Source organism: Ascaphus truei, chromosome 7 (assembly GCF_040206685.1).
Source record: "Ascaphus truei isolate aAscTru1 chromosome 7, aAscTru1.hap1, whole genome shotgun sequence".
In the NCBI taxonomy this organism is placed as follows: Eukaryota; Metazoa; Chordata; class Amphibia; order Anura; family Ascaphidae; genus Ascaphus; species Ascaphus truei.
In genome coordinates this window covers 70,026,901-70,052,727 of record NC_134489.1, presented here as the reverse complement: position 1 = coordinate 70,052,727, position 25,827 = coordinate 70,026,901, and the positions used below count along the sequence as shown (strand labels likewise).

The 25,827-nt window shown below is 41.8% G+C and overlaps 1 protein-coding gene across 2 annotated transcripts; it reads left to right on the top strand.

Annotated features, from left to right (window-relative positions):
• The first annotated feature begins 3,464 nt into the window (after positions 1-3,464).
• On the top strand, positions 3,465-25,470 carry LOC142499517 (RNA-binding protein 45-like). Of its 2 annotated transcripts, none has more exons than XR_012802692.1 (10): positions 3,465-3,944; positions 6,316-6,438; positions 6,657-6,783; positions 8,224-8,346; positions 9,756-9,920; positions 15,628-15,757; positions 16,593-16,629; positions 17,063-17,139; positions 18,773-18,939; positions 19,570-19,708. XR_012802692.1 is itself a non-coding variant. In XM_075608985.1 (10 exons), exons 1-9 carry the CDS (start codon positions 3,654-3,656, stop codon positions 19,760-19,762), a joined length of 1,356 nt encoding a protein of 451 aa, XP_075465100.1. In that variant the 5' UTR covers positions 3,506-3,653; the 3' UTR covers positions 19,763-19,777; positions 25,189-25,470. The 2 variants fall into 2 exon arrangements, 1 of the variants encoding a protein (XP_075465100.1); XM_075608985.1 differs by lacking the exon at positions 17,063-17,139 and adding an exon at positions 25,189-25,470 and having other exon boundaries at positions 3,506-3,944; positions 19,570-19,777.
• Positions 25,471-25,827: the final 357 nt, after the last annotated feature.

Genomic DNA, 25,827 nt, shown 5'->3' with positions numbered 1-25,827 from the left:
TTGGTGGAAGGTACCTGCCGGGTGTGTCCACACCCGGGCGCGCTAGCGAAGAAACCAAGGATCCGCCGATCCAACGATATCCTTTGCGACGAGCTCCCACCGCAGGGAATGCCTCCGACGTGAAGATAGTCTTTATTGCAGTCCAATAGTCTGGTCCCAGACTAGGAGTATCAGGTTACACAGCACAGCAGCTGTGTCCCTATCTGTCACTGAGCACTAAAAGGGCAAGGTCCCCTACCTAAGGGGCCTTTCCCTAAAGCAGCGATAAACTGGTGGTGACTCGGCCTTATCTGGGGCCCAGGGGTATACTGGCCTAGTGCAGAGGGCCACTGACCCCTGCACACGCACCTCCACCCCCTCTATCTCCCAGCATCAAGTGCCCCACCCTTGCAGTGTTCCAAACTGTTACAACTGTCTCCAGTGGAATCCTGTCGCGTAATTGGCTGCCATGCGTCACATGTCTCAGGCTCCTCAGGCTCATGGGACTTGTAGTTTCCTGCTAAACCTGTCTCTATGGGCCGCCACGTGCGCCCTGCGCATTGCGCCTGCGCAACCTGACATGGCCGCAACCCTACCCAGGCATGAACCTTGCGCAAGATGGCGGCGCCCTGCTACGGAAACCGCTGGCGACGCGATCACCCTAGATGCAGCCGCTTCTGTTCCCCCAGCTGCCCTGCACCTCATCCTCCCCACCGGAGCCCAAGGGGAATCCCCGACCGCCGCGGAGGTTAGTGCCGGAAGAGCTAAAGGTAATAACCCAGAGGGGGACCTGGCTACATGTAAGACCCGTCGACAATAACGGGTGTAGGAAGTGTATTGCTAGTATGAAACTAACACTTCAGTAAGTAAAATTTCCGTTGATGTTTCTGCAATGGTTTACTTTGTGCCTGGTATACCATACCTAAAGGTCAGTAGACATTACATTCTTCCTGATATTTAATTTGCTTTCCATTCACACGGCAACATTTATTTATTTAAATCGAATGCAATGTTAAGGATTATAGACATAAAAGTACCTTGGCTAAAATTCAGTTAACATTATATTCTTCCCGGTTTTCAATGTGTTTTGCGTTATGTTGGGAACATGGAAAGCACAACAGAAGTGCCCACCTTATACTCGCTCACTGTAGCACAGCTTGTAACTTCCATTCATTGGAGTGAAAATACTAATGCATTGTCAGCTATATGGTACCCTGTGAATCACCATATTAAATAGGTATCTTTCCTGTCCGGATGTGTTTTGTAATGAATTATATGTAAAATTTTATTTTTATACTATCACCACCAAACATATTAAGATAGATTTGGGGCCGGATTAAAATGCTTCAATATCTGTATTGATGTAATTATTGCGATTTACATGTCACACTTTGAGAAAGTTGGTGACAATTTAGGACAATTATGTATAATTAAAAAAAATTGCAACAAGAAGGTTTATAGCTTTGCTTAAAGCCGATTTTTTTGTTGTAAACTAATCTCTTATTGATTATCAGCTATCATTAACAATTGCAGAATGTGTGCTATTAAATAAAATATAACCAGTTGAGAGTTTAATAGGAAAAATAAACTGTTTTAATTCATTTTCATTTTTAAATATTCAATAGTCCGCCTAGGTTGCATTAGTGTTTATTCACAATTTGTAATCATTGCTGGATCTCCAGTTTCCGCAGAAGACACATTGAGAACATACTCTGCAAATAGAACAGTACATGCTGTTTTCTTTACATGAGGATAATTCTATAGTGTCCCAAGTGGCCATTTGGGGATGAAAATTCCCATTGATTTAGTGGATATTTTCGTCCGCAAATCTGATTACATGAACTTGTAAAATTAATCTCCATTTTTTTTTTTAAATCTTAAAAGCGTCTAGTAAGGAAACAGAGGAAGATCCCTCTTCTGTTTCCATCCAAAATGGCTGCCATGGTTATCTATGAGATGATAAAAAGGGTTTTGAATAAGTTAGACACAGTGTGGGACTAGATGGGAAGTGGCCCCACTATCCCTCAATGTATCCACCAGCACTCTTACTTAGTACAATTAATAATCATATAAATACATTTGTCGCATATACAGGATGGGATTTACACAATAAAAAGAAAATATACTTAATACTTTGGAGAATGTCCTAAATCGTGTTCCCATATATAAATAGAGTCCAGTCACGAAAAAACATATATGGGTATGCAGCTTCTTTGGGTCTGGAACCAACCTCGGAACCAGAAGAAACTAGAGATAAGGAAACAAAAAAGAAAAAAGCGCAAGGCCCATAGAGTAGTATAGTTAAGTTTATCCACAAGTAAAAACGGTTAAAAACACTTACAACAATATAGTTGTTTCAAGCACTTCGGTACTGAGACAGACCGCAGGAACAGAGGCACGTTGCTCGTCTGTTTGTCGGGGGTGTGTGAGTCCTAGCCCTCTTCCTCCTCTCGAACGGCGAACTGTTGCACTTCCCCGTCAGGTGACTCGTGACGTCGGCGTGTATCGTCGGATGGTGGCTGAACTGCGGGCGGGCTTCAATTCCCTCTCCAAACACGGCGGTCAGGAGACTCTGCAATCTGTGTCCTTACAGTAGCTTAGTGTAAGCTCACTGGCAACCAGAGCAATGTCAGCCCTACGCGTTTCGAGAACTGTGTTCTCTTCGTCAGGGGCACGTTTTTACTTGTGGATAAACTTAACTATACTACTCTATGGGCCTTGCGCTTTTTTCTTTTTTGTTTCCTTATCTATGAGATGAGTCTTCAGTCCCTCTAACCGCAAAGAGCTGAATGAGTAGATTAGCGCAGGGGTAGCCAACTCCAGTCCTCAAGAGCTAACAACACATCAGGTTTTCAGGATATCCCTGCTTCAGCACAGATGGTGCAGTCGAAGACTGAGCCACTGATTGAGCCACCTGTGCTGAAGTATTGTTATTCTGAAAACCTGACCTGTTGGCAGCTTTTAAGGACTAGAGTTGGCTACCCTTGGATTAGTGCCTTTAAAGCAGTTGGTTCCCAGTGTCGGCTCCTTGTAATTTTAAGCAAGTCACTATGCACCATGAATCAAAAGTTTGATTGTAAGCTTCAGAACAGGTATTCATTGTGACGGCAACATTTCTATGTACAGCATTGTGTTAATTGTAAGCACTGCCGAAGAAACATATTATTAATAAGGAGTTAAGATTTGGAGCTACAAAATATTTGCATTATCTAACTATCTGGGATTTCAAGTTCTGATAGGATGTTAAGAGAATCTTTTATTTATTTTTTCATCAGTGTGACTCCATTGAAGTGTAGATGATGTGCCGTTAGCCGCTCCGCGTGGCTAGCAGGGATCACGTAACGGCCCCTTTCAAAGCTCCCGAGCCTGCAGGTCAATGGGAAGTTGTGACATCATCTGGTGGTGGTGGTGGTGTTGTTGTTGTTGTTGTTTGTTGTTTGTTTGTTGTTATTATTAATATTATTGTTATAGCTAAATGCCCCTATTGCACATGTAATGCATGTGATTCCTCTAGCCAGTAGGTGGCGCTGCTCAGACAACCACCGGCCAGCAGCTCCTATAGAGACTTAATTCTTGACGTCACCGGAAAAGGCGGGTTCAGCTCACATTGGCCGGAGCAGCGTATATGTGTTGGCGCGGCCTTGTTCGGAGTCGGTTTGTGTGTAGGTGCAGGAATGTCAGACACTATAGAAGACAGGAGCGGGTTCCGTCCCTCGACGGAGGACCTGGATGATCCCCCGAACAGCCGCGTGTTCCTGGTGGTGAGTAAGTCGTTGTCGGTGGATACTATCCGGGGCCGGTTCTCCAAGTACGGCGACATCCAGGACATCTGGGTGGTGAAGGACAAGCACACCAATGAGTCCAAAGGCATCGCGTTCGTGAAGTACGCCAAGTCGTCCCAGGCCTGCAGGGCGTTGGAGAGGATGAACGGCCGGTGCCTGACTGATGGCACGAAGCCGCTCAAGGTGAGGGCCCTGCGGGGGGCAGACGCGGGAGGGATTGCAGCACCAAATATCTAAGTGAAGTTACCACGCTGGGTTGGCGTGACCCTTTAAGCTGCTGATTTGCTCCTACAGCATTAAATGTATTCAAAGTGCTTAGGGGTTCACGCAAAGGTGCAATCCCCAACACATGACCAATGTGATATTTTTACATCTGATTCATAATTATGTTGTGATGCAGTGTATATTGGGATCAATGTACCCATTCAGCAACTGGAAGGTATAATAGCCTCCCACCCCCAACATGATATATTTTGAAAATGAGCCTAATGTGATGTAATTTAAAACCTTTTTCTTATTTTATTCCATGGCTGTTTGTAGTCCATTCTCATAGCAACTCCTATTGCTTAGTCTTTTTTTCCATCCCACCAGTTACCACACATAATTCTTTGTCTGCATGAAAAACGGCTATCACAAAAGTCGTATGTCTTTATTTATATAGCACCATTAATATACACAGTGTTTCACAGCTGTAATACACGTGACAATCATACATAAATAATACAAATAAGTTTGCTTCCATAGAGGATACAGCCGTGCGGAGGCTGAGAGAAAGCGGGTGCTTCCCCTGGCCATAGAACGCGTGTCTATGGGCGTGCCAATGACGTCATGGAGCTGGTTCGCCCTCATTGGGCGAACCGCACACGCGATCGCCCTGATTTCTGGCTCATCGCGCGCTCCTCCTGCCTCCACGCACCCGCACGCTGCATAGACGCGATCACTGCCTTGAGGCAGTTTGATAGCGCAGCGTGCGGATGCGTTCGTACCCTCTATGGATGCAGCGTGATAGATCATGGAGAAAACGTGCTTAAGACCTAAAAGTAACATTTAGGACAAGGAGTCCCTGCTCTGAAGGGCTTATAATCTAATTGATAGGTAGGAAGAATGTACAGACAGTAGGTGGGCATTCTGGTTAGTGCGTCTGCAAGGGGCCAAGGTATAGGCTAAGGCCCCAGTGTTGGCTGCTGCATGCGCGCCTGGCGGTAAGTGCGCAGCTTAAAGCCGTGGTCAGTAGGGAGTGATGGGAGGCGAGGGGGGGGGGGAACGTGGCTGTGACTGCTGCCCCCCCAGGCAACGTGCTTGTGCTACTGGGTGTATGACAGTACTTCTAACAGTAATGTGGAAGGAAGTAGTAGGGCCAGGTTTGGGATGAAATGAGGTCTGTTGACATTTTTAAGTTGGCAAAGGGCCATCCAGGATGATATAGCAGAGAGACATTCAGAAACTTTGGTTTGTAGAGCAAGTACAGTCAGGTGTTGAAAAGTTAATTTGTGTGTCGTCAGATAAGTTTCTTTTGAGGCCTACAAATGTCTCTGAGGGCATAGCTGTCATATATTTAGGTTTTGGGCTAATTTTTTAAGAGCTAAAATAACTTTATAAATCAGTTAGCAGGGATGAACTAGATGGATGAAAACATAGCCTTCTGTAAAGTGTTGTGGTGCAATATCTAGACATGGGGGGCGCAATCTTTTTCCCCTGCTGGCTTTCACCCTCTCCTCGCGCGGCCACCCCCCTCTTACCTTGACCCAGGAGTCATGACGACATGTTGTCATGGCAACGTGACGTCATTTGATGCCGTGTTGCTATGGCGATTCGTCACCAGGAGTGTCTGAATCAAGGTAAGTAAGGTTTAGAGGCCCTTCAGTTCCCCCGGCATTAATTAAAATGCTTTTGGGAAGCGCGTGACCTCTTTAAACCCTGGGCTCCCCCTGCATCAAATCTCACGTCCCCCACTTTGCGTACCGCTGATCTCGACAATAAACCTGTAGTTGGAACTGCCCTTACATTATCTTCCACTAGTCTGCTGTTTAAAGAAAAGAGCATGAGGCTGCGTCCAGGGTGAATGGAGCTGGGCGGAGGCGCGCTGAGGGAAAGCGGGTGCTTTCCCTGGCCTTAGACCGCGTGCCGTCGGGGGGAGGGGGGGGGCTGTGACGTCACGGAGCTGGTTCGCCCTCATTGGGCGAACCGCTCACGTGACCGGCCCTGCGCTCGCTCACTTGAGCGCTTGAATTTAAAATTTTGATAAGACTTACGCTTGCGTAAGCGAGCCCCTGCTAAAACCGCTCTCATTGCGGCTGCAAGGGCTCAGTGCCGAGCAGCAGCGCGCCTCAGCACGGGTCTGCGCCTAACCGCTGACCATGCCCGAGGCCTGAGCATATGAATCTGACATTTTGTCATGCGTATATTATAGAAGTGATTCTTCCAGCATGTGTGTAGATAATTGTAGTTTGTGTAACAGGATGGTCGTTGGTACAACTCCATATAGGTTACAGTGTTTTTTGGCTGTGTTTAAGGGTCCCTGCAGTAACTGAAAAATATTTGAACTTCTTAATAGGTGTTTATTGCACAGTCACGTGGTTCTTCAAGTAACAGGGATGTGGAATATGAGGATCTGACGAGGATTTTTGTAGTGATCCCTAAATCATACACAGAAGATGATGTAAAGGACAAATTCAAGGTATGAATTTTTTTTAATTTTATTTTTTTCTCTTAAAACTAAACAGAGGGCTTTTTGTGATTTCCAGTCCTCCAGATTCACAATTGTAAAGCTATGACTGATTGTTTGGGGCCTCGACAAGGCAGTAGTGTTCAAAGCATTTGCTGTTTTACAGAAGTTAGGTTAAATATGTAACTTGCATATTTTTTTTAATTTGAACGTTTTATTATTTTTTTTAGGAGTATGGGCAAATACATCACTGCTCCATTATCAAGAACAAGGCCACTGGTGAAAGTAAAGGTTTTGGATACGTGCGATACCTCAAGTCTTCTCATGCTGCCATCGCTATAGAAACCTGTGACCAAAGTAAGCATGCAGCCTCTATGATCATGATCATGGAAAGATGTTGGATCCACGTGTAGTATATAGGTCAACTCAAACCAGTTATTAGTGAAACGAGACCAGGGGCGCAATTTGTCCCATTCTGTTACCCAACAGTATGGCCTCTCTAATGAAGAAAACAGTTTTACTGTAAACTTACTGCAGGTATTGGCATTTTCAAAATTTGACCATATATCAAGCTGTTTTGCCTCTTACACCATACAACCTTACAATTTGAGCAGCTCTAAATCTATTGTTGCCAGTTGATCTGCAGCATTTGTAAGCCATCTTTTATATTGTCACAGCCCTTGTTCATCAAATAACTAAAAGGTGACAAAAGCAGACTGAATGGAATGAAATCAAATTAATTAAAAGTAGTGTCCCTTATTCAGTGTGCTGTATTCAAATGAATAGGACTAAAATCTCTTCCATTATGATGGTGGTTTCACAGCATATTGAATATGGCACATAAGAGGCTTATTTGTGCAATTTAGCCAGATGCATGTTTTTTTACCCCAATATTATACTTGTGTTGCTCAGTGCTATACAGTAAAGAGAAACCGCAGCACATGTATCACAATTCTTCAATATAACTTGGAGAGGAAGAAGGTGCAATCTTTACAGCTATTTTTAAACACATCTAGACATACGTTTTCATGCTACATATATGCTTGGTAATGGCTCAGCGTAGCCTGCAACGTTGCATGTCTTGATGCAATCTTCCGAGATTTTGAAACGCATCTACTTCCCCTCCAACTATTCTATTGATGCGAGAATTGCAAAATACATGTGTTGCAGCTTCTGTTTCATGTATTGGATTAGTTTGTCATGTTGTAGCCCGCTTGCTGATGAGTATATACTCTTGATTTGTTATATCATTGTTAAGTTCCACACTTGTATTTATTAAAATGTCACACAATCAAAATATTGCCACATCTTAATCCATCTGAACATAGGTTTGCTTGGTACCTTCCAAGTACAAATTCTGTAACAAGAACTGACAATGATTAAATACTTTTAAATGAATAGTCCAATTTTAAAAATACCCAAATCAAAAGTAATGAAGCATATTTGTGAGAGCAGGTTGAGTGTGACTAAACCTTCAGAAACCGTTATTTACTTCATGTGCACTAATGTGAAAGGCAGGGAGAAATGATTAGTTCTGAACATTGCTTCAGCATTACAATTCCTTAAATGTACATGGATTGAATAGGGGTTTTTATTTTTTTTTTTTTGAGGGACACGTTCAGAATTAAAACACTTCTAGGTCTTGTTTTCCTTTCAGTGAAATATACTAGATTTGCTATGACATTATTACTTTTGGTGGATATCGCAACAAAATATCAGGATGAAGTGAATAAAATAGTTTGTCAAGTCACTTTTGACAAAATTGTTTACGGGCACAAAATGTTTTTATTTTCCTAGGGTTTAAGGCAATCCTGGCCGAACCAAGAAATAAAGCCGTAAATGCTGCTGAGCCTGATTACCACGGTAGTTCAAGGCGGGACATGATGGCGCCTGAGCACACCCCTGCTATGTATTTGTATGGTTAGTATTTCCTTGTTGGGCTTTTTCTGAACAATTACAAACCATTTGAAGCATTGTGGATCTGGACGCATTGCATCAGTATAAAGACCTTAATTTGCAAATGTGGTATTCCTGGAATATTGATGGTTTGCTATTCTAAATTGCTGTTTCCCTCTTTCTCTCAATATTAACAGCAGGAACTTTCCCACATGAGCGGTCTATACTGTATATTCCTGTGAGGGGAATTGCATAATGCACTTTTCAAATAAGGACTTATCGATCTAGGGAGGACTACTATTTCAAATGTGTTTTTGGGAATAATTTCTCGTTTTGTACAATAAAGTTTCAAACTCCTTTCATATCAATGGTCAATGGTGGAGCTACTACAAGCTCTAAACAGGGAGTTCCAAAAGTAATGCAGTAATAAGGTGGACAACTGAGGTTAGCAACGAGGGGAATTAAGAACGTGGGTGTACATTAATGTAACAGTGGGTGGAAAAGTCTCTGAAGACAGTGTGTAGGATAGAGAGGAGTTCCAATGGAAACCGCTACCTGAGATCCTAGCAAAATAGAGACCATATAGGTACCTCTATGGATCCCTCTTGTAGCACTCCTGCTTCTGTGATCCGCTGTCTTGCTGGCAGAGTGGACGTGGACGTCTTAGCAGTCAGCTGCACCTTCTCTCATCTCCAGCGCGGAGTTCCCGAGAGCCGGAAGTGCGTCAGAGCATTTCCGGTCCGTCCGGTGAACGTTCCTCTCCCTTACAGACGTGTGGTTTCACGGGGGAGAATGTAGTAAGCGCCGACACCCACGTACCCTCTGATCCTCAGCGCTTCATACCAATCGAGCAGCAACAACGTAGTGGTTAAGGATTGGAATAAAGATTCGCTAGAGTCCAAAAAATGCACCATCAGCTCACCGAATGGAGGGCTAAAAAAGTTTATTAAGACTACATAAAATAGAAAATGGGGACAAACAAAAAACTAGAACATACAACCCTACGCTTTTCAGGCTTCTTAGAGCCCTTTCACTTTTTTAGCCCTCCATTCGGTGAGCTGATGGTGCATTTTTTGGACTCTAGCGAATCTTTATTCCAATCCTTAACCACTACGTCCTTTCATATCAAGATTAGATAATTAGTAATTTTATATTTGTGTGTGCACTCACTCAACATAAATTTGAGGAGGAGACTTTCTTCAGAATCTTGTTAAAATTAAATCTTTCCTAATATTGTTGCTATAAAAGGTATTTTCCTCATCACTTCATGTTTATCCAAACAGTTTTGCACAAGTTTTTGAAACGAAGTCTTTCCTCATATAAAGGTGGTACTACGCCTTTTTGATTTATGCCAGAATCAAAAAAGCGTATTGGAAATCGGAGTTAAACGTCAAGCACCACAATGAAGTAACCAGTTCCTTTTCTTTTAATAGAACAATATGATTATTCAGCATATGACAAGAGTGGGGAGGCGGTGTCCAAGCGTCTGATTGTTGTCTCACGACTTCCCCTGGTCCAGGAGCAGATGTATAGTTTGTTTGATCTTGTGCCAGGGCTTGAGTACTGTGAGGTCCAGCCGGATCTGTACATGAGTTATGGTAAGAAGCGAAATCGTGAAAATCCGGTTGTCATAGTGTTGAAACCACAGTTCTTGATCTTACTACAGTGTCCATCACTTTTGCCAGTTATGTTAAAGAATTAACCAGTTGGCCCATGTCACAAGTATGCTTTGGTGTCTAAGCAACCCAAAAACCTTCATTTAGGAATGGTATAATAATTACCATGGCAATAACTTCTAGTTTTGAATAAGTAAATTTGAGCCAAACATTGTGTATTTCGTAGAGGAAGCTCTTAAGAATTGAGATCCCATATAAACCGAGCTTCAATCACATTCAGAGCATTGCTGCTTATGGTTAGTACAATAGTAATGTTTCTAGGACCATGAATGCTTTGGACATATTTAGTGCCCAAGTTGGTGCTTTGACAAATGAGTCTAATAGTATTAAGCAAAGAAATGTGCCTAGTATTTCGCGGATGTTATTCACATAACCCAACGAGCATTCACGAGCTGCAAAGCCATTGCATGTAAAGTGTAATCTAAGTGTCTCTCTTAGATTAAACCATTTATTTATCAGTAATCTACTAAACTGGTCACTTACTAGTGAAGTCATTACTAGAGTGAACTAGTTGGGGATTTTTAAATCTGACTCTTCTCTTTAACACTACCAGCTGTGGGTGTGAGTACAGGATTCTGCATGATTTTCCAATGTACAGGAGACTAGCCATCAGTCCTTATAACTTTGTACTGGTAGTGCCTTACAGGCAACTTTTTTAAAGCAGAATTAATATATAAATATAATATGCTTAAAATGTTGTTGCAAATCCTGCCAAGCAGAAAGATTTATTAGGCTGACAAATGGGGGCTGAGAGTTTCACGATGAGATAAGACATGTAATCTGTAGGATGGAGCATTCTGGTTAGTCGGATGACTGTGCACAAGTTCATATATCTGGTTTAGACTGGTAAAGGTTAATGATTCCGTCTGAGTTTGATCAGCTGTGCATAGGCACAATATTGAGGGCAATGTCTGTGACTTAAAACACTTATTTTGCTTCCTGTTTCTTTTTAAACTAAAGGCAACAATTTGCATATGTTAACAAGTCCAGTGGAAATGTTCCTTTTTTCTCTTCTTTTTTTCTGTGATGGGATGTCTCCTACATGGTATTCCTGGAAGTGATGAAGGCTCAAATGAGCTTTGATTTTAGTCCTTTACCTCATTGTATGCGTTTCCACTAAGATTATTAAATTGACCATTGTCCTTTTTAAATGTGCTTTGCATGCTGTTATTGCACATCTATGTTCTTTTTTTTGTTTCCCCCCCCAAAGATGACAGGCATCAATATATTATGTTACACTTATTATCTTCTGTAAGTGCCACCGTCCTGCTTTCGGACTTAAAACACAACAACAACTGATAAGGCACTGATGGGGAGAGGGAGGCTACAGGAGGAAGGGAAATGGAGGGGGGTCGCTGGATTCTTTTACTGCTGGATCTGCGATTTGCGGTGGTCACCGTTTAATAATTTATCCTTTTCTTCCAGTTCGTGGAAGCTCTTCTGTAGCCTTCTGATGTTAAGAATAAACCTGTTCTCTTGTACCCATCCCTAATTCAACTTTTTTTTTAAATCCCTGACCGGTCTCGTCTGTCTCAAACTCTTATTTAATACCAACCATCAGAGGAAAACTCACCTTATCCTATCATAGCCAAACGGAGGCATTGCTCACCCCTGGGATGTCTGTTTGTGCCAGCCAAGGCATCCAGACCTTTTGGAAATTTGAGCCTGTGTCATTGACCAAGCTTGTCAACTTTTCCATCTGGCAGACAAACCAAATTCTGTTCCGAAACTTTTCAATAGTTGGAATTCTGTTTTGTTTCCAAAATGCTGCGGTCTCGCACCCCATAGCGGTTGCAAAATGAGAGATTAATTTATTCCCTGCTCTGGTTAACCCTTCAATTGGCTTATTTAGCAAGAACAGTCAGGATCAAACTGAATTTCGAGACCCAAAATCCTCTGCAGCCAATCCCGAATTTGTTCCCCAATCGGGGACAGGACCGCAGCATTTGTAACAGGTCCCCCGGCTCTCCACATTGTCTGGGACACAAGAGGGAGTAACCGGGTACAAATTTAGATAATTTGACTGGACTGAGATACCACCTCATTAGTACTTTATTTTTTTAAATAAATATGAGTTCTCCTTTAACGTTGTGCAAATAGAGCGTTTCGCCGTTGCGTTGAATAACTGTCCAGTCCTCGTCTTCTAACGTCCTACCTAATTCTGATTCCCGCTGAGTCACGAAGCTTAGCTTCTGTTTGTAGTCTTTACCAGAACTGATCACTCCTCTATAGTCTAGTGGTTAGTCCCCGTGTGTCATGTCCCCGCACACAGAGCGTTTCAAAATTCGTCAACGGAGGATGTATTGTGTACTTGGTGTAGAATGCCCGCATCTGGAGGTATCTAAAGAATACAGTGTTGGGAATGTCCTTTTCTGACTTAATCTGTTCGAATGTTTTGATAGTGTTTCTACCCTCCAGATCCTTTATCCTCTTATACCCGCCCTGTTTCCAAATGGTTAATTCCCTCTCCTCCAACCCTGGAGCAAAATCTGGATTACCCTATATTGGGGCCATCAGAGAATGCCTCGACGTCAATAAGCATCTAAATATGGTAAACTCCCAGGTTGCGAATGAGTTGGGCATTGAGGAAAGCGGTTTCTTTAATGATTTAAGTCTAGATTTAGGGTACCAGATTAGGTTGCGAATTTCTAACGGGGCGCATACTTCGCTCTCTATTGTCACCCATCTTCGCAATTCCGGGTCAATGTGCCATTGAATAATTTGACTTAATTGGGCAGCTCTATAATATGAAAGCAAGCAAGGTACCGCTAGCCCGCCGGTCTCCCTGGGTCTTTGTAGGAGCTTTGTTTTGATTCACGCTTTTTTTGTTCCAAATAATTGATTGTATTTCCAAAATGTCTGCTGTAACTATGGGTATTGGTCATGTCTGAAATAGGTATAATAACCGGGGCAGAAGGTTCATCTTAACGCTGTAAATTCTTCCAATCCATGAGATGCCGAATGAGGACCACTCCTTCAGCTCTTTCTTCAAGGACTGCAAGAGTTTAGGATAATTTGCCTTGTATAACAGTTTCACATCTTTTGTCAAATTAACCCCAAGATATTGAATGGCTTTGGATTGCCAGTTAAGGTTAAAGTTAATCTCCATTAATTTTTCTGTGTCTTTTAGTAAGTTTAAACTAATTGCTTCCGACTTCGCCTGGTTTATTTTGAACCCTGAAATCCCATTACATTTTTCTAGTAGGTCAGAGGTTGGTTAGAGAGACTAGAGGCCTTGATAATGTCAGAATAATATCAGCATATAATACTTTGTATATAAAGTGCTTTGATTGCCCTCGGGATTCTACCCCCGAATCCAAACGCTTCCAGGGTGGCATCTAGATATGGCCAGTCTATTCTGTCAAAGGCTTTTTCTGCATCTAAACTTGGTATAATCCCTGGGATCCTGTTGGTGTTAATATAATCAATTGTTAATAACTCTTCTAGTATTATCGGCCGCTTGCCTATCTTTAATAAATCCAACTTTATCCGGGTGAATCAGCCTGGGCAGAATAGCGTTCAATCTATTGGCCAGCATTTTTGCATAATTTAACATCCAAATTAATTAATGAGATTGGCGTATAACTTCGGCAGTTTGTAGGGTCTTTGCCCTATTTATGGGTCACCGAGATAGACGCCTGTAGCATCTGGTCCGGGAGTGGGGCCCCCGCTAAAATAGAATTGTACATCTTTAGCAAGCGAGGGGCCAGAATCCCTAGACATTTTTTTATAATATAAATTGGAAAATCCATCTGGGCCCGGGGCTTTTGCGGGTTTAAGATTTTTAACTACTTTGTGTAGTTCTTCCGCTGAAAGCTCTTTTTCTCTAGAGACTCTCGCTCCAACCCACCTAACCTCGGCAAATCAGTCAGCTAGAAAATGCTCTAGTGCTTTGCGTTATGTCTCGCCTTCTCCCCGTCATAACTTTTCATAATATTTCTTAAACTCTGACTGTGTTTGGGGTTAGATGTAACTTCCCCGCTATGATTCCTAATTGAGTGTTATAATTTTGCTGATTGTTGCGGATTTTTTTTGCGAGCATGGTATCTGGCTTGTTTTTTGTTTTTTTTTAATGTCCTCTTTGTCCAGCTCAGTGTTCTCTCAGCCTGGGAGGTGAGGAGTAGATTAAGTTCAATTCTTACATCTTTTAACTCCTGTAACGTATCCTCTCCACCTGTTCTGTTATGTAGAATAAAGTGTTCATGAAGCTTCTCTCTCAGCTGATTTAGTTTGTGAGCCCCCCACAACATAGTGAGATTCCACACTGCCTTTGTTAATCCGAAAAAAAAGGAACAATCTCTTCCTTAATTGCTTGCGCTAACTCTGGGATCTTGAGTAATGATTCGTTACGTTTTCCTATTTGCTCCCGGGCTAGCCAGTCTAATTTGGGAGCACCTTAGCTCTATAGGTGCATGATCCGACCATGAAATATCATGTATCCCTGAGTAGGAGATCTGCGGAACAAGTCTATTAGACACAAATAAGTAATCAATCCTGCTGTAGCTGTCATGTGGGTGCGAATAAAATGTGAATCCCTTCTCCTTAGGGTGCTGTTCTCTCCAAATATCTACCAGCTGTCTGTCCCTGACTCACCAGAGAAGGGCTGCAGTACCCTCGTTCTTATCCCTTTTTCTTTGTGTCGATTTTATCCATTGACAGGTCTATGTGTTTATTAAAGTCCCCCGTCGGGATTATATTACCTTCTGCTATTCTGCTTTGCGCCACAAAAAATGAGTGGAAAAAGTGGGGGTCGTTTACACAGGACGCAAAGATCTTTGCTAAAGTTATCCTGCAACTATGTATGGTTCCTATCAGTATTGGGTATCTGCCGTCTTTGTCCCTTTTTTGTTTTTTCTAACTTAAATGGTAAATTATTCTGAAATAGTATAGCCTCCCCTTTTCTTCTCATTCGCAGAGGCCAAGTAGAACAGACTGAAGTGTTTAGCTAGGTACTTAGGATTATTTCTAGAACTGAAGTGGGTCTCCTGCAGAAACAAAATATCTACCTTTCTTTTCCTATATTCTGAGAATACCACCCTTTTTTGCGGGCTATTAAATCCCTTCACATTATGTGACACAAAATTTACCGCCATCTGCTTGTGTTTATAGAGTTCGCTTACCCTTTTTATGTACACAATCTGGTTCTACTTGGAAAGATTTATTAGGCTGACAAATTGGGGCTGAGAGTTTCACGACTAGATAAGACCTGTAATCTGTTGGATGGAGCATTCTGGTTAGTCGGATAACTGCACAAGTTCATATATCTGGCTTAGACTGTTACAGGTTAATGATTCCGTCTGAGTTTAGTCAGCTGTGCATAGGCACAATATTGAGGGCAAAGTCTGTGACTTAAAATACTTATTCTGCTTCCGGTTTCTTTTTAAACTAAAGGCAACAATTTGCATATGTTAACAAGTTCAGTGGAAACGTTCCTTTTTTCTTTATTCTGTAAAAGGATGTCTCCTACATGGTATTCCTGGAAGTGATGAGGGCTCAAATGAGCTTTGATTTTAGTCCCTTACCTCCATTGTATGCGTTTCAACTAAGCTTATTAAATTGACAGTTGTCCTTTTAACTGTGCTGTGCTTTCCATACTGTTCTTGCACATCTATGTTCTTCTTTTTGGTAGGAGTCGCTGTGATTCAATATCAGAATATCGCTGCATCCATTTATGCCAAATATAAGCTGCATGGATTTGAGTACCCACCTGGAAATCGGCTTGGTGTCACTTTCTTAAATGACGGTGGTGATGGCACGGAGTAAGCATTGTTATTAAATGGGGCTGGGGGAGAGTGACTTTTTCCAACCTTTTGGAACAGAGATTGACTCGTGACAAAGCGAGTCCTAGTGACGTATAATTCTTCCTAGTTTGGTGCCTGTGAGGTGCTCAGTAGTTGCACTGTAATGATCGTGACTCGTCTGAGAAATTAAAACGGTTTTATTCTTTGGTTTCCTTGACTTGTGCATTCAAATGCTGGTCCCCTTGCATTTGTTTATATAGCGCCCGCAGTGTGCTCAGCACTTTACAAAGAGCATACAGTTCAGGGAATTATTATTCGAGTGCAACAAAGTCAGACAATAGGAAAAGAAATTCCTGCCCCAGAGCGTTTACAATCTATGTGGTATGTTGGGAGATTTACAGAGCGAGCAGGTGAGGGAATAAGTGCAGTGAATGACTTTTCTTGGCCGCAGTGACCGGGTGTGACAGTAGCCATAAGCTCAGGCTATTGGAATACTTCATTGTATAGAGACTTCCTCTTTTTCATGCTACAGAAACATTTCCAGTCGTATCTTTATATACATTGTTAATCTAATTTTATAAGCTGAGTGGTCCTTCAATACTTCATACCTACTTTTCAAACTTTTTTTTTTCTCTATATAGTCCTTTTCCTATATTTTAAATAAAACTGAAGTGCTAGAATATCTGAATTGGTGAAACGATGACTTTACAATGTAAGCTTACATTGCGTCTTGAGCACCATCCTGACATGCAAGCTAAAAATACAATATCTTTGCGTTTAAAAGGCTGCAGAATATTGTTGCCATTTTCTCCTCTGAAAATTAATATAAAACATGTTTTTTCTTTCTCAACAGCCTTACAAAAATGACATCACAGAAGGTGGCTGCTCAGGTAACGAAATGGTGTGGAGTACCCCGGTTACACAGCAATATCCTGCAATACCTGTACAGGCATACCCCGCTTTAAGGATACTCACTTTAAGTACACTCGCGAGTAAGGACATATCGCCGAATAGGCAATCGGCAATTTGCGCATGCGCTTGTCAGCATGTCCTGAACAGCATTACCAGCTCCCTACCTCTACCGAAGCTGTGCGCAAGCGGGGAGACTATAGAGCCTGTTACACATGCGTTATTTACATCAGTTATGCACGTATATGACGATTGCGGTACAATACATGCATCGATAAGTGAATAAACGGTAGTGCTTCACTTTAAGTACATTTTCGCTTTGCATACATGCTCCGGTCCCATTGCGTACGATAATGCGGGGTATGCCTGTAATTATTATTTTTCTGTCCCCCTTATTGTTTTATATGCACACAGCGGTTCTCTCCTCTCCCGGGCGCCCTGAGCCAGACCAGGTTACTGAGGCAACCGCCTGACATAATATTCATATGCGTGTAAGGTACATTCAACTCTACAAGTGGTTGTTCCTAAAACCTTGTGTGACCTGTGCTCCCTGAGGGGTTTGAGAACCACTAGTGCAGACTGTCTACATAGCCCTGTGAAAATACAAGCAGTACTCCGTTTTGCTCTTAAACTCTTACAACCTGATTTGTATTAAAGTATAGCACAAAATGTATATAAATCACCTAGCATAGTACAACCATACAGATAACAAATGTCTGATTTTGCTTTGTTTCTCGGAGCGTAGTTAAAATGTACTGCATATTGGTGTGCTGCAGACATCATATATTTTATTGTATAGCGCAGGCAATGTATGCAGAGCTATACATGGATGTTTGCAGGCACCATGAGTTCCTGCCTTGAAAAGCTTGCCATTTGAATTTTGGGACCTGAGGCACACACAGGGATTGACCCTCCCAAAGTCGCGAGGAGAGTGTGATTTGAACCAGGTGGTGATGTTACCACTGAGCTCCTTTTATCTTATTTGCATTGGCCAGATTGCCCTTGTGCAGATGTTCAGAAATGTAGGGGCTTTGTTGAGTGAATAGCCATTCTACCAGAGGTAAAAACCTAACCTGGTTAACTTTTTCACATACCTTTTGTGTGTATGTAAATGTTCTTGCCTGTGTTCTCCCTCTCAACCCCATTTTTAGTATATGTATGTAGGTTGCGGGCAGGTCTGACTGTGCCTGTGAAAAAGTAAGGTTGTCATGACTACAGTTTACTAGGAATTTGCGTGGACTCTTCCAATGGTGGATTCAGCTCTAAAGTGACATTGCTCTATGCTCAATGTCCTTTTTATGTTCTGCATAATTATATATTATGACAACTTTTCTCCCTGATTACCTAGTAACTGGTTAATTAAATGCTCCTTTTTTCCTTTAGGATCCAAAGGCAGAAGATTATAGGTTTGGAGAGAGATAGATAGATAAATATATATAAAAAAAACATTTTTATATTTAATTTTTTTTTAAATTCCTTTCAGATATGCAAGATATTAGATACAAATATGATCTCCTTTTCTATTAAAAAAGCTGGCGTGCTTAAATGTTTCTTCGCACACTAAATGCATTACTGGTTTATGTGACTTAATTGGTAACTTTCTGTACTGTAAGCTCTTCATAAAAAAAACATCCTTTTCCGTTTATTAAGTGTTACTGCTGTTGCAACATCCTGAACCTGACCTGTTGGGGGGCTTGTAGATGAGTTGTGCACCCCTGTCCTTGCTCATTAGTATAGGAAGAAATATTGCTTCATTTCCATACTTTATCGATCTATCAGTTTGGAAAGTGCTGAAATGTGATCATAATAATAATAATAATAAATATATTCATAAAAGTATAAATGCTTTAACTGAAACATGGAGTTATAAATATAATCAACTTTATAGCACTATTTTTTATTATTCCATGGAATATAGGAGTACATTTGCAAAGGGGTCTTTGGTACACTTTACCCTCTGAAGGTACAGCTCACTTTTGGCATGGAAAGGTTTAAATTATTAAACCTAATTGGTTGAGTTTTTTCACTTTAATACATGTTTGTAGGTGATGCTGTGACTTTCAGTAGACTATTTAGTCCGTGCGTCTTGAGAGGTTTTGAAGATTCATATTTTTTTTTCTGCAGGCCTATGAAAGAGGATACGCTACCCCTCAAACCATGCAGCTCCTGACAGACGCTACCCTTCCAGCATGCAAAAAGAAAGTTCTCAGCGACTCGGAATCAAAGGAAAGCCTTTACGTTTTTTTCAATCCTCACCCATTAACCATAGATGTAATGGAAGATATCTTTTGGTAAGTTTCTGTCATCTGGTTATTTGCACGCTTTACGTTGATGAGGTTGAAAAAAATACGTATGTCACATTTCAACCCATGTTAAAGGTCGACATACTGTATATAGAATAAGTATTTTGATGCAGAGATGGGCAAACAAAAAATCCCAATGAGGTCTCAAAGGAATAAAATAAATTCCTTTCTGATTCCAAAAATGGCAATCGGATTTTTCCCTGGGTCAGCATCCTTCCCATGTCTTTTTATTTGGTATTCCCTGTATACCGTTCCTTTCTAAAGATGCTCAACCTTTTTCTTACAGATATTGTCTGCCATCAGATAATACATTCCACATTTTAACTGCCCTTACTGTAAAGAACACTTTTCTTTTGTTGCTGGTAATCGCCTTTCTTCCAAGCGTTGGGTGTTGTGACCCCCTCCCATGGAAGGTGTCATAAGGAGCAATACTGCTTAATAGATATTGGTCTTTATCACCCATTCTTTGTAATTGAGCCATAGGTGGTCTTCCAACACAGCAGAATACAATATTTTCTGGTCGTTGTATTTGGGATTTGTATAGTAATAGGTACATTAAGTATCTGGCAATATTTACTGACCTATATGGAAATACATTGTATTCCTGTTCCACTGTAGCCGTTTTGGGAACCTGGTTGAAGTGTTCCTTGTGCGGGGAAAAAGGTTTGGATATGCCAAATACACCGAGAAATCTAGTGCGGATGAGGCAATTGCTACCTTACATGGGAAGACCGTGAACGGTGTGAAACTGACTGTGATGGAAGCAGAGTCTCGAAGAGATAAGCCCAACAAGAGACAGAAAACCTACTGAGTTAATCGTCTTTGGGTAAGTGTTTTTTAAATCACACTCCCTGAAACCGTATCACCTCATACATCTAAAGGCAGTCACCCACGCCCCCCTTCCTTTTTTTTCTTCTTCCATTTCTCTATATAAATGAAGTCACGCCATATTTTTAAACGTACAATAAAATAACCGATCTGATTTTTTTCCCCTCTGGTGGCAGCAGGGTTTGGACTTGATATTGAAATTCATTCGTTGCAATAGTTTTTTTTTAAGTGAAACTTCTTTAGTGGCACATATTCTGATGGGGCAAAACTGGAGAGATGGAGACGAAATGTGAAACGGAAGTGACGTCACGGCTCCCCCCCTTCCCCCACACGCCTGCTGTGACATCGCGGCCGATCACATATGCCGGCGTCGCTCCTAACGGCCGCCATTCCCCACCCACTGCCATGCCGCGCATGATGGCTAACCCCTCCCCTCAGCCCCGGCCGCTCCAGCACATGCGTGCCGTCATTCCCCCCAGGTGCATTGCTACAGCGGCTCCCCGGGGGGCTGGAGGCCACTGACCCGGCTGCCAGAGGAAGCCAACACCAAGGGCTGCGGGGTCTGCGTGCTGCACAACTACCTCTTCATAGCGGGCGGCATCCGGGGCAGCGGGGACCTGGACCGGCTCTCCAACCGGATCTCCTGCTACAACCCGCTGACCGGCTCCTGGGACCAGGCACGCTCTGTTCCAGACGCGCTCCTAGCTCAAGTTAGTAGCCCTGTACAGGCACCTGTACGCCATCGGGGGCGAGTGAACGTCCGCCATTCCACCCCTCCCCCCGCTCACATGCCGCGCATGCGCAGCAGTGATGGTGGCAGAAGAGTCCGTTGGTGTTGGCTCGTGCAAGCACAGACATGGGAACAGGGAGTGGGGGGGGGTTTGAGCGCGCTGCGTCCCCCACAGCACCATCAGAGGGGGGGGGGGAAGGAAGAGCGCTGAGCGCCCCACGCGCGTTACCATGCCCTTCTGTAACCCCATCGTGGTCCCGTACCTCCGCCCGAGAGCTGGCTGCAGCAGGACACGCAGCTCTACCGGTGGTAGAGAATGGGGGCTGCTCCGCGGTCGTGTGCCTCCGGGGGGGGTGGGGGGCAGAGGGGGCAGGACACAGACAGAGAGACATACACACCACACAAAGAGACACACATATACTGACACACACGCATGCACACTCCCACCCCACCCCCACTGCTTCCAATAAACATGACCCCGCCAATCAAATTTACTCATGCTCTAAGCAGTAATATTATTATTGTTACTTTATATGTTGCTGACAACACACAAAGAAGTTTCTCTTACTATGCGCGTCCACAGCTTCTTTTTTGGGGGGGCAACTGCACAAAACTAACTTCCTGCTGGTCTAAAACCACTTGACGTGTGGGTGGGCAGGCTTGTTATACAGTAGTGGAACGGGACAGTAAATGCCTGTACTTCAGAATTCTAGTGTCATAAATAATATTACAAATGGAAGATCGCTGCCTCCAGGGTCCTAAGAATAAAATGGATACCTAGTACAGGAATGCACGCGCACGTTTTTATGTGTCCTGGAACAGGGTTCATATTTCTGTTTCCTCCCCTCCCCACCCCCTCTTTGCAGCTTCTGCCTGTCAGCTCCTTATTTCAGCTGCATGTATATTTGCTCTGAAAACACAGTGCCTGTGGAACTGATACATTTGTTGCATTTGGGCTTTCCAGTTAGCTCATAACCAGATTGTCTTGGCAACCCCCTTAATCCCCCTGGCTTAGTGGAGTTTCCCTTACTACCCTGTCTGTATTCACAGATGGTCTCATCCTCAGATTATTCCTGTTCCCAGAAAGCCATATACTTCCTTTCCACCCAGGACACCGAGTACAGTACCTGCCTGCTAACACCCTTGGCAAGGCCTTTCTGTTTTTACCACAGTCTTACCCTGATATTAGCACTTCATATAGAGAAGCACTCTCTACCCGCACACACTACATCTGCAAGTACCTTTCATCCTATGACTTACCTTCAATAAAGTTAAGCAAGACAAAAGGACTTGTGCTTTGGAAGAGGGAAGACATGAGTTAAGCTAACTTGAGCCATTCATACACCACAGGTGATCCTGGTTCCAGGATAATATATACACATTACAATTTTATTACACCCCTATTAAAACATAGGTTCTCTTTATAAAGTGACCAATAAGAGGTCTTTAGAATTACTTAAACCGCCTCTTGAGCCTTTTTTTCTTTCAGAAGAAACTTTAACATTTCATTATGGGTACTCTACCAATAAGATTGATTGCTTATCAGTACTTGGTATCTGATATTATAAGTTGCACAGTTCGTCCTTTTTTTTTTTTTTTCGGGGGTCGGTTTATTGACCATATTAGATAAACCCTTAATTGCTGATTGTTTAAAAAATATATAATATTATATATATATATATATATATATATATATATATAATTTATTTAGTGGCATACTAGAGATTTTAAGTATTTAAAGCCGAGGAGAGACCTTGCTGAGTAGTATTACTTTGGGTCATAGAACCCGTGGGAACTGCCCTGGGATTTATGGCGATAGCAAGAAAATAGATAATTACTTGTCCGTCTAAACAAGTGGTGCAGACGTCTGACCTATGCCAGACTTGTCGTCTAGAATACGTTGTGCTTTATAGTAATTTTTTTTTTTTTTTTTTTCCTCCTGGCTATCTGAGCGTATAGGAAAAACAATTCCTGTAGTAATTCAAACACTTAATGCTTAAATCCACTTAAGTTTATACTGCAGACATGTACATTTCCTCTCTGGTTGTACATTTAGACTCACGTGTTACACCATTTCATAGGTTTCTCCTTCACAAAATTCCTTCCATGCTAAGATAATGAAGAGGTTAAACTGTTTCACATGCTATTCCCTGCATTCACAGTACTCCATAATGGCTCAGCGTTAGGTAATTTCACTGACACTAATGTTGGGAGTCCCTCTTTAGCTGTGATCACACTTTTTCAGAAACTCTTTACGTCACAACAGCTTGGACAATGAAACATTGCAGATATCGTCATATCTGTGTGGGGCAGTGCCTCCAAGCCTGCATCATCATAAATTAATTCCACAGCAGGTTGACATCTGATGTGTATCATTGTTACGTCACTGGAAGGCCCAGCAGAGCATTGTTCGCATTAAAATAAAGGACTTTGGATGTTTAGTCCATCTAACTCCAATGTGCTGTCAAGAAGAATGCATGGTCAAAGTAATGGTGCTTAAAGCTTCTCTGACCAGACCGCTTTACAGTATATTGCACCGAGGGCCCAAGACCTTGGTATCATTGCTAAAGGCTGTTTCAATAAGTAAAGTGGACGGTCGCAGTTCAAGTCAATCGGCTGCTTGTGGGCCTATTAAATCAGCCCTAAAGTGCCTTGATCACATGGATGTGAAAAAAAACACTGAAAAATTGTTTAAGCATATGTTGCAGTGACATAGGAACATTATACAATGATATACTCTATGCAGTAAAATAGGTATATCATGACAAAGCATGCACTTCCACTGTGCTCCACATGTCTAGTGTGTATATTGCTGCAGTGTTGTCTGGCAGTATTAAATTATACACAGCTCTCTGCAACCTGCGGCTACCTGAGCCTGAAATCCTAAGATTGTATACAAATGAAGGCCGGGGTCGGGGAAGCTTTATAGGAAGGGATTGTGGATTTTTGAAGATCAATAAAAATTAGGTGGTTGCACAAAGTATTGCATACATGTATGTACTATATGTAACCCTGCTTATACTTATTACAAAACAAGTAATCTTTAGATCAGGTGTGGGAAACTCCAGGGACACAGGTGACTCGGTCGAATGAGCAACTGATTGAGCCACCTGTGTTGAAGCAGGAATATCCTGGAAACCTGACCTGTTGGTGGCCCTTGAGGACTGGCGTTGCCCACCTCCATATCTAGTATATCCTTACCAAATGATAACGTGTTTAAGCAATGTACTACCATGTTAGCGGAGCTTTTCACTCCTCTAATATTCTGGCATTCATTCAGCATTAAACTCTGCCTCAGTTTGGCAGAATTATCTTACAGCGCTATCATTTTCTCCTGTACACTTTAAGGATATCAGCCAAAAATGTGTCAGTGTTTTTATTGCCCAACAAGAATGTTTGAAACTTAGTGCCAAGCTTTGGTTGTTTTTACAGTTCAAATATCTACTGTGCTTCCACTATTAATGGTGTTTCAGCAGTGGTTTGCGTTTAATGGAGGGTATATATATATTTTTTATGTTTACAACTTTATAACAGACAGTACAAACTATATAGTTTCAAAATAATTTGTTCCATAATTTATTTTAATAATGCATCAAATCATGTGCAGAAAATGTAATATACAGTGAACTACAGTTGCTGTTCAGTAAAAGCCACCCAATAGTACTCCATAGCTTAGACCCGATCACTGTAATTTTGGAACTAATGCTCCATTATTTCCTCTGTTACATATGAATCCCTAGTAAGCCTGTATTGGTGGTGAATATTTGAATTCTGTGATGTTTTATTGTGCTTAATTTGGCGATACAAGTATAATGTAGATTACAAAGCTACTATTAAAATAGTAGGAAGCTTGGGAAATTGAAGAGTGCTTTCCCTTTATTGTATCTACAGCATAAATTTGATTGGAATGTTAAAATAACATCCAGATCTAAGTGGCTAATGGTGGAAATGTTAAGAATGGATGTACCACCGTCAAGGAATCCATATATAAATATTGCATGCACTTCCAAATGATGTTGCAGACACAACCACCCACTGTTCTGTAATGTTTTATTGGCTTAACACTGGCAACTTGCCAATATGCAGTAGGTGCACAGAATTTGACTAAACTATCTGCCGGTGTTAAACTACTCCTGGCATGTGCCTCATCCTTGCAAAGACATACACTAGTTGGAGGGCAGGGCATTCTGGATGAGGAAATGGTCACAGTGTAGGCCCCAACACTTAAATTACCTGGGTAATAAAATCCAAAAATCAGTGGCACTACAGTTGATTAAATGTTTAATCCATGTATGTTCTTTTGCATTTCTGTCAATTTCTTAGGCCTTTCTGTAATGGGACGTGGAGCACAGGACCAAAAATTATGATCTGTGTGACTGAAGGGTTTATTTTTAAATGTTGCTATATAGTCTCCGATAAAAGGAAAATAATTTAGAAATTGCACATCAAGAAAGGCTGGTTATCGGTGAGAAATGTGACTAAAAACAAATCCAATATAGCTTTCTTTGCTCAAGAAGTAGTGGGAAACCCTAATATAACCAGAAATGCCTGAGAAGAGTAGGTCTATATAACGGCTAAGTTATTACATTTGGTACATACACTTAGTCAATATTTGATTGAATATGTGTTGACTTCATTCAGATAATTATTTTCATACTTGTATTTTGCTCTTTCTGCAGAACAGAGAGTAAGTTATGACATGACCCTCGGCTGACTGACTGAAACGTGACTGGAAACGGCTTTTATACAATGGTTTAGTAAAGTTTTGGTTCAAAAGTCATTTCAAGGGAAGAAAAAAGTAATGATCTGCATTTTCACAAACTGTCTATTTTTTTTTAAACCTGAAAGTTGCCATTTTTATCCGTCAGTCGTCAGTTGTTTACTTTTTTTTTTTTTTTAATTGTTGGTTAATCATAATCTGTACTGCATTGAAGAAATAAACTTTTCCTGAGTTAACTGAGTGGGATGTTTTTGTTTAATGGTTATTTGAACTAAATTAAAGCCAATTTTCTGCAGTTTTAGTAAATCCCCTTCTAAGAAATGTGGACACTTTAGTATGTTACATTAAATTGGTAAGAACGTGGATCTGACTTAAATGTATGGAAATACCTACGTGGTTAGTTCTCTGCATGAAAACAAATCTATTAATATTTTCGTATCTCCGACACAGAAAAAGAAAGTGAATCTCCCAAACAGGCGAAACTAACAGCTGAGATACTGCTCGCTGTGTAAATTGAGGGCTGACAATCTTTCAGAAAATACACTCCATAACAAAATGTTGGAGACAGCATTCTATGTTTACCAACATGCTGTGTTAA

What these genes read in the sequence shown, in the direction of transcription:
- LOC142499517 (XM_075608985.1), top strand. Translation starts at nt 3,654, where the DNA reads ATGTCAGACACTATAGAAGACAGGAGCGGGTTCCGTCCCTCGACGGAG. An exon ending in ATGTAAAGGACAAATTCAAG is followed by an intron (nt 6,439 to 6,656) that starts GTATGAATTTTT and finishes TATTTTTTTTAG; the next exon opens with GAGTATGGGCAAATACATCA. An exon ending in CCCTGCTATGTATTTGTATG is followed by an intron (nt 8,347 to 9,755) that starts GTTAGTATTTCC and finishes TTCTTTTAATAG; the next exon opens with AACAATATGATTATTCAGCA.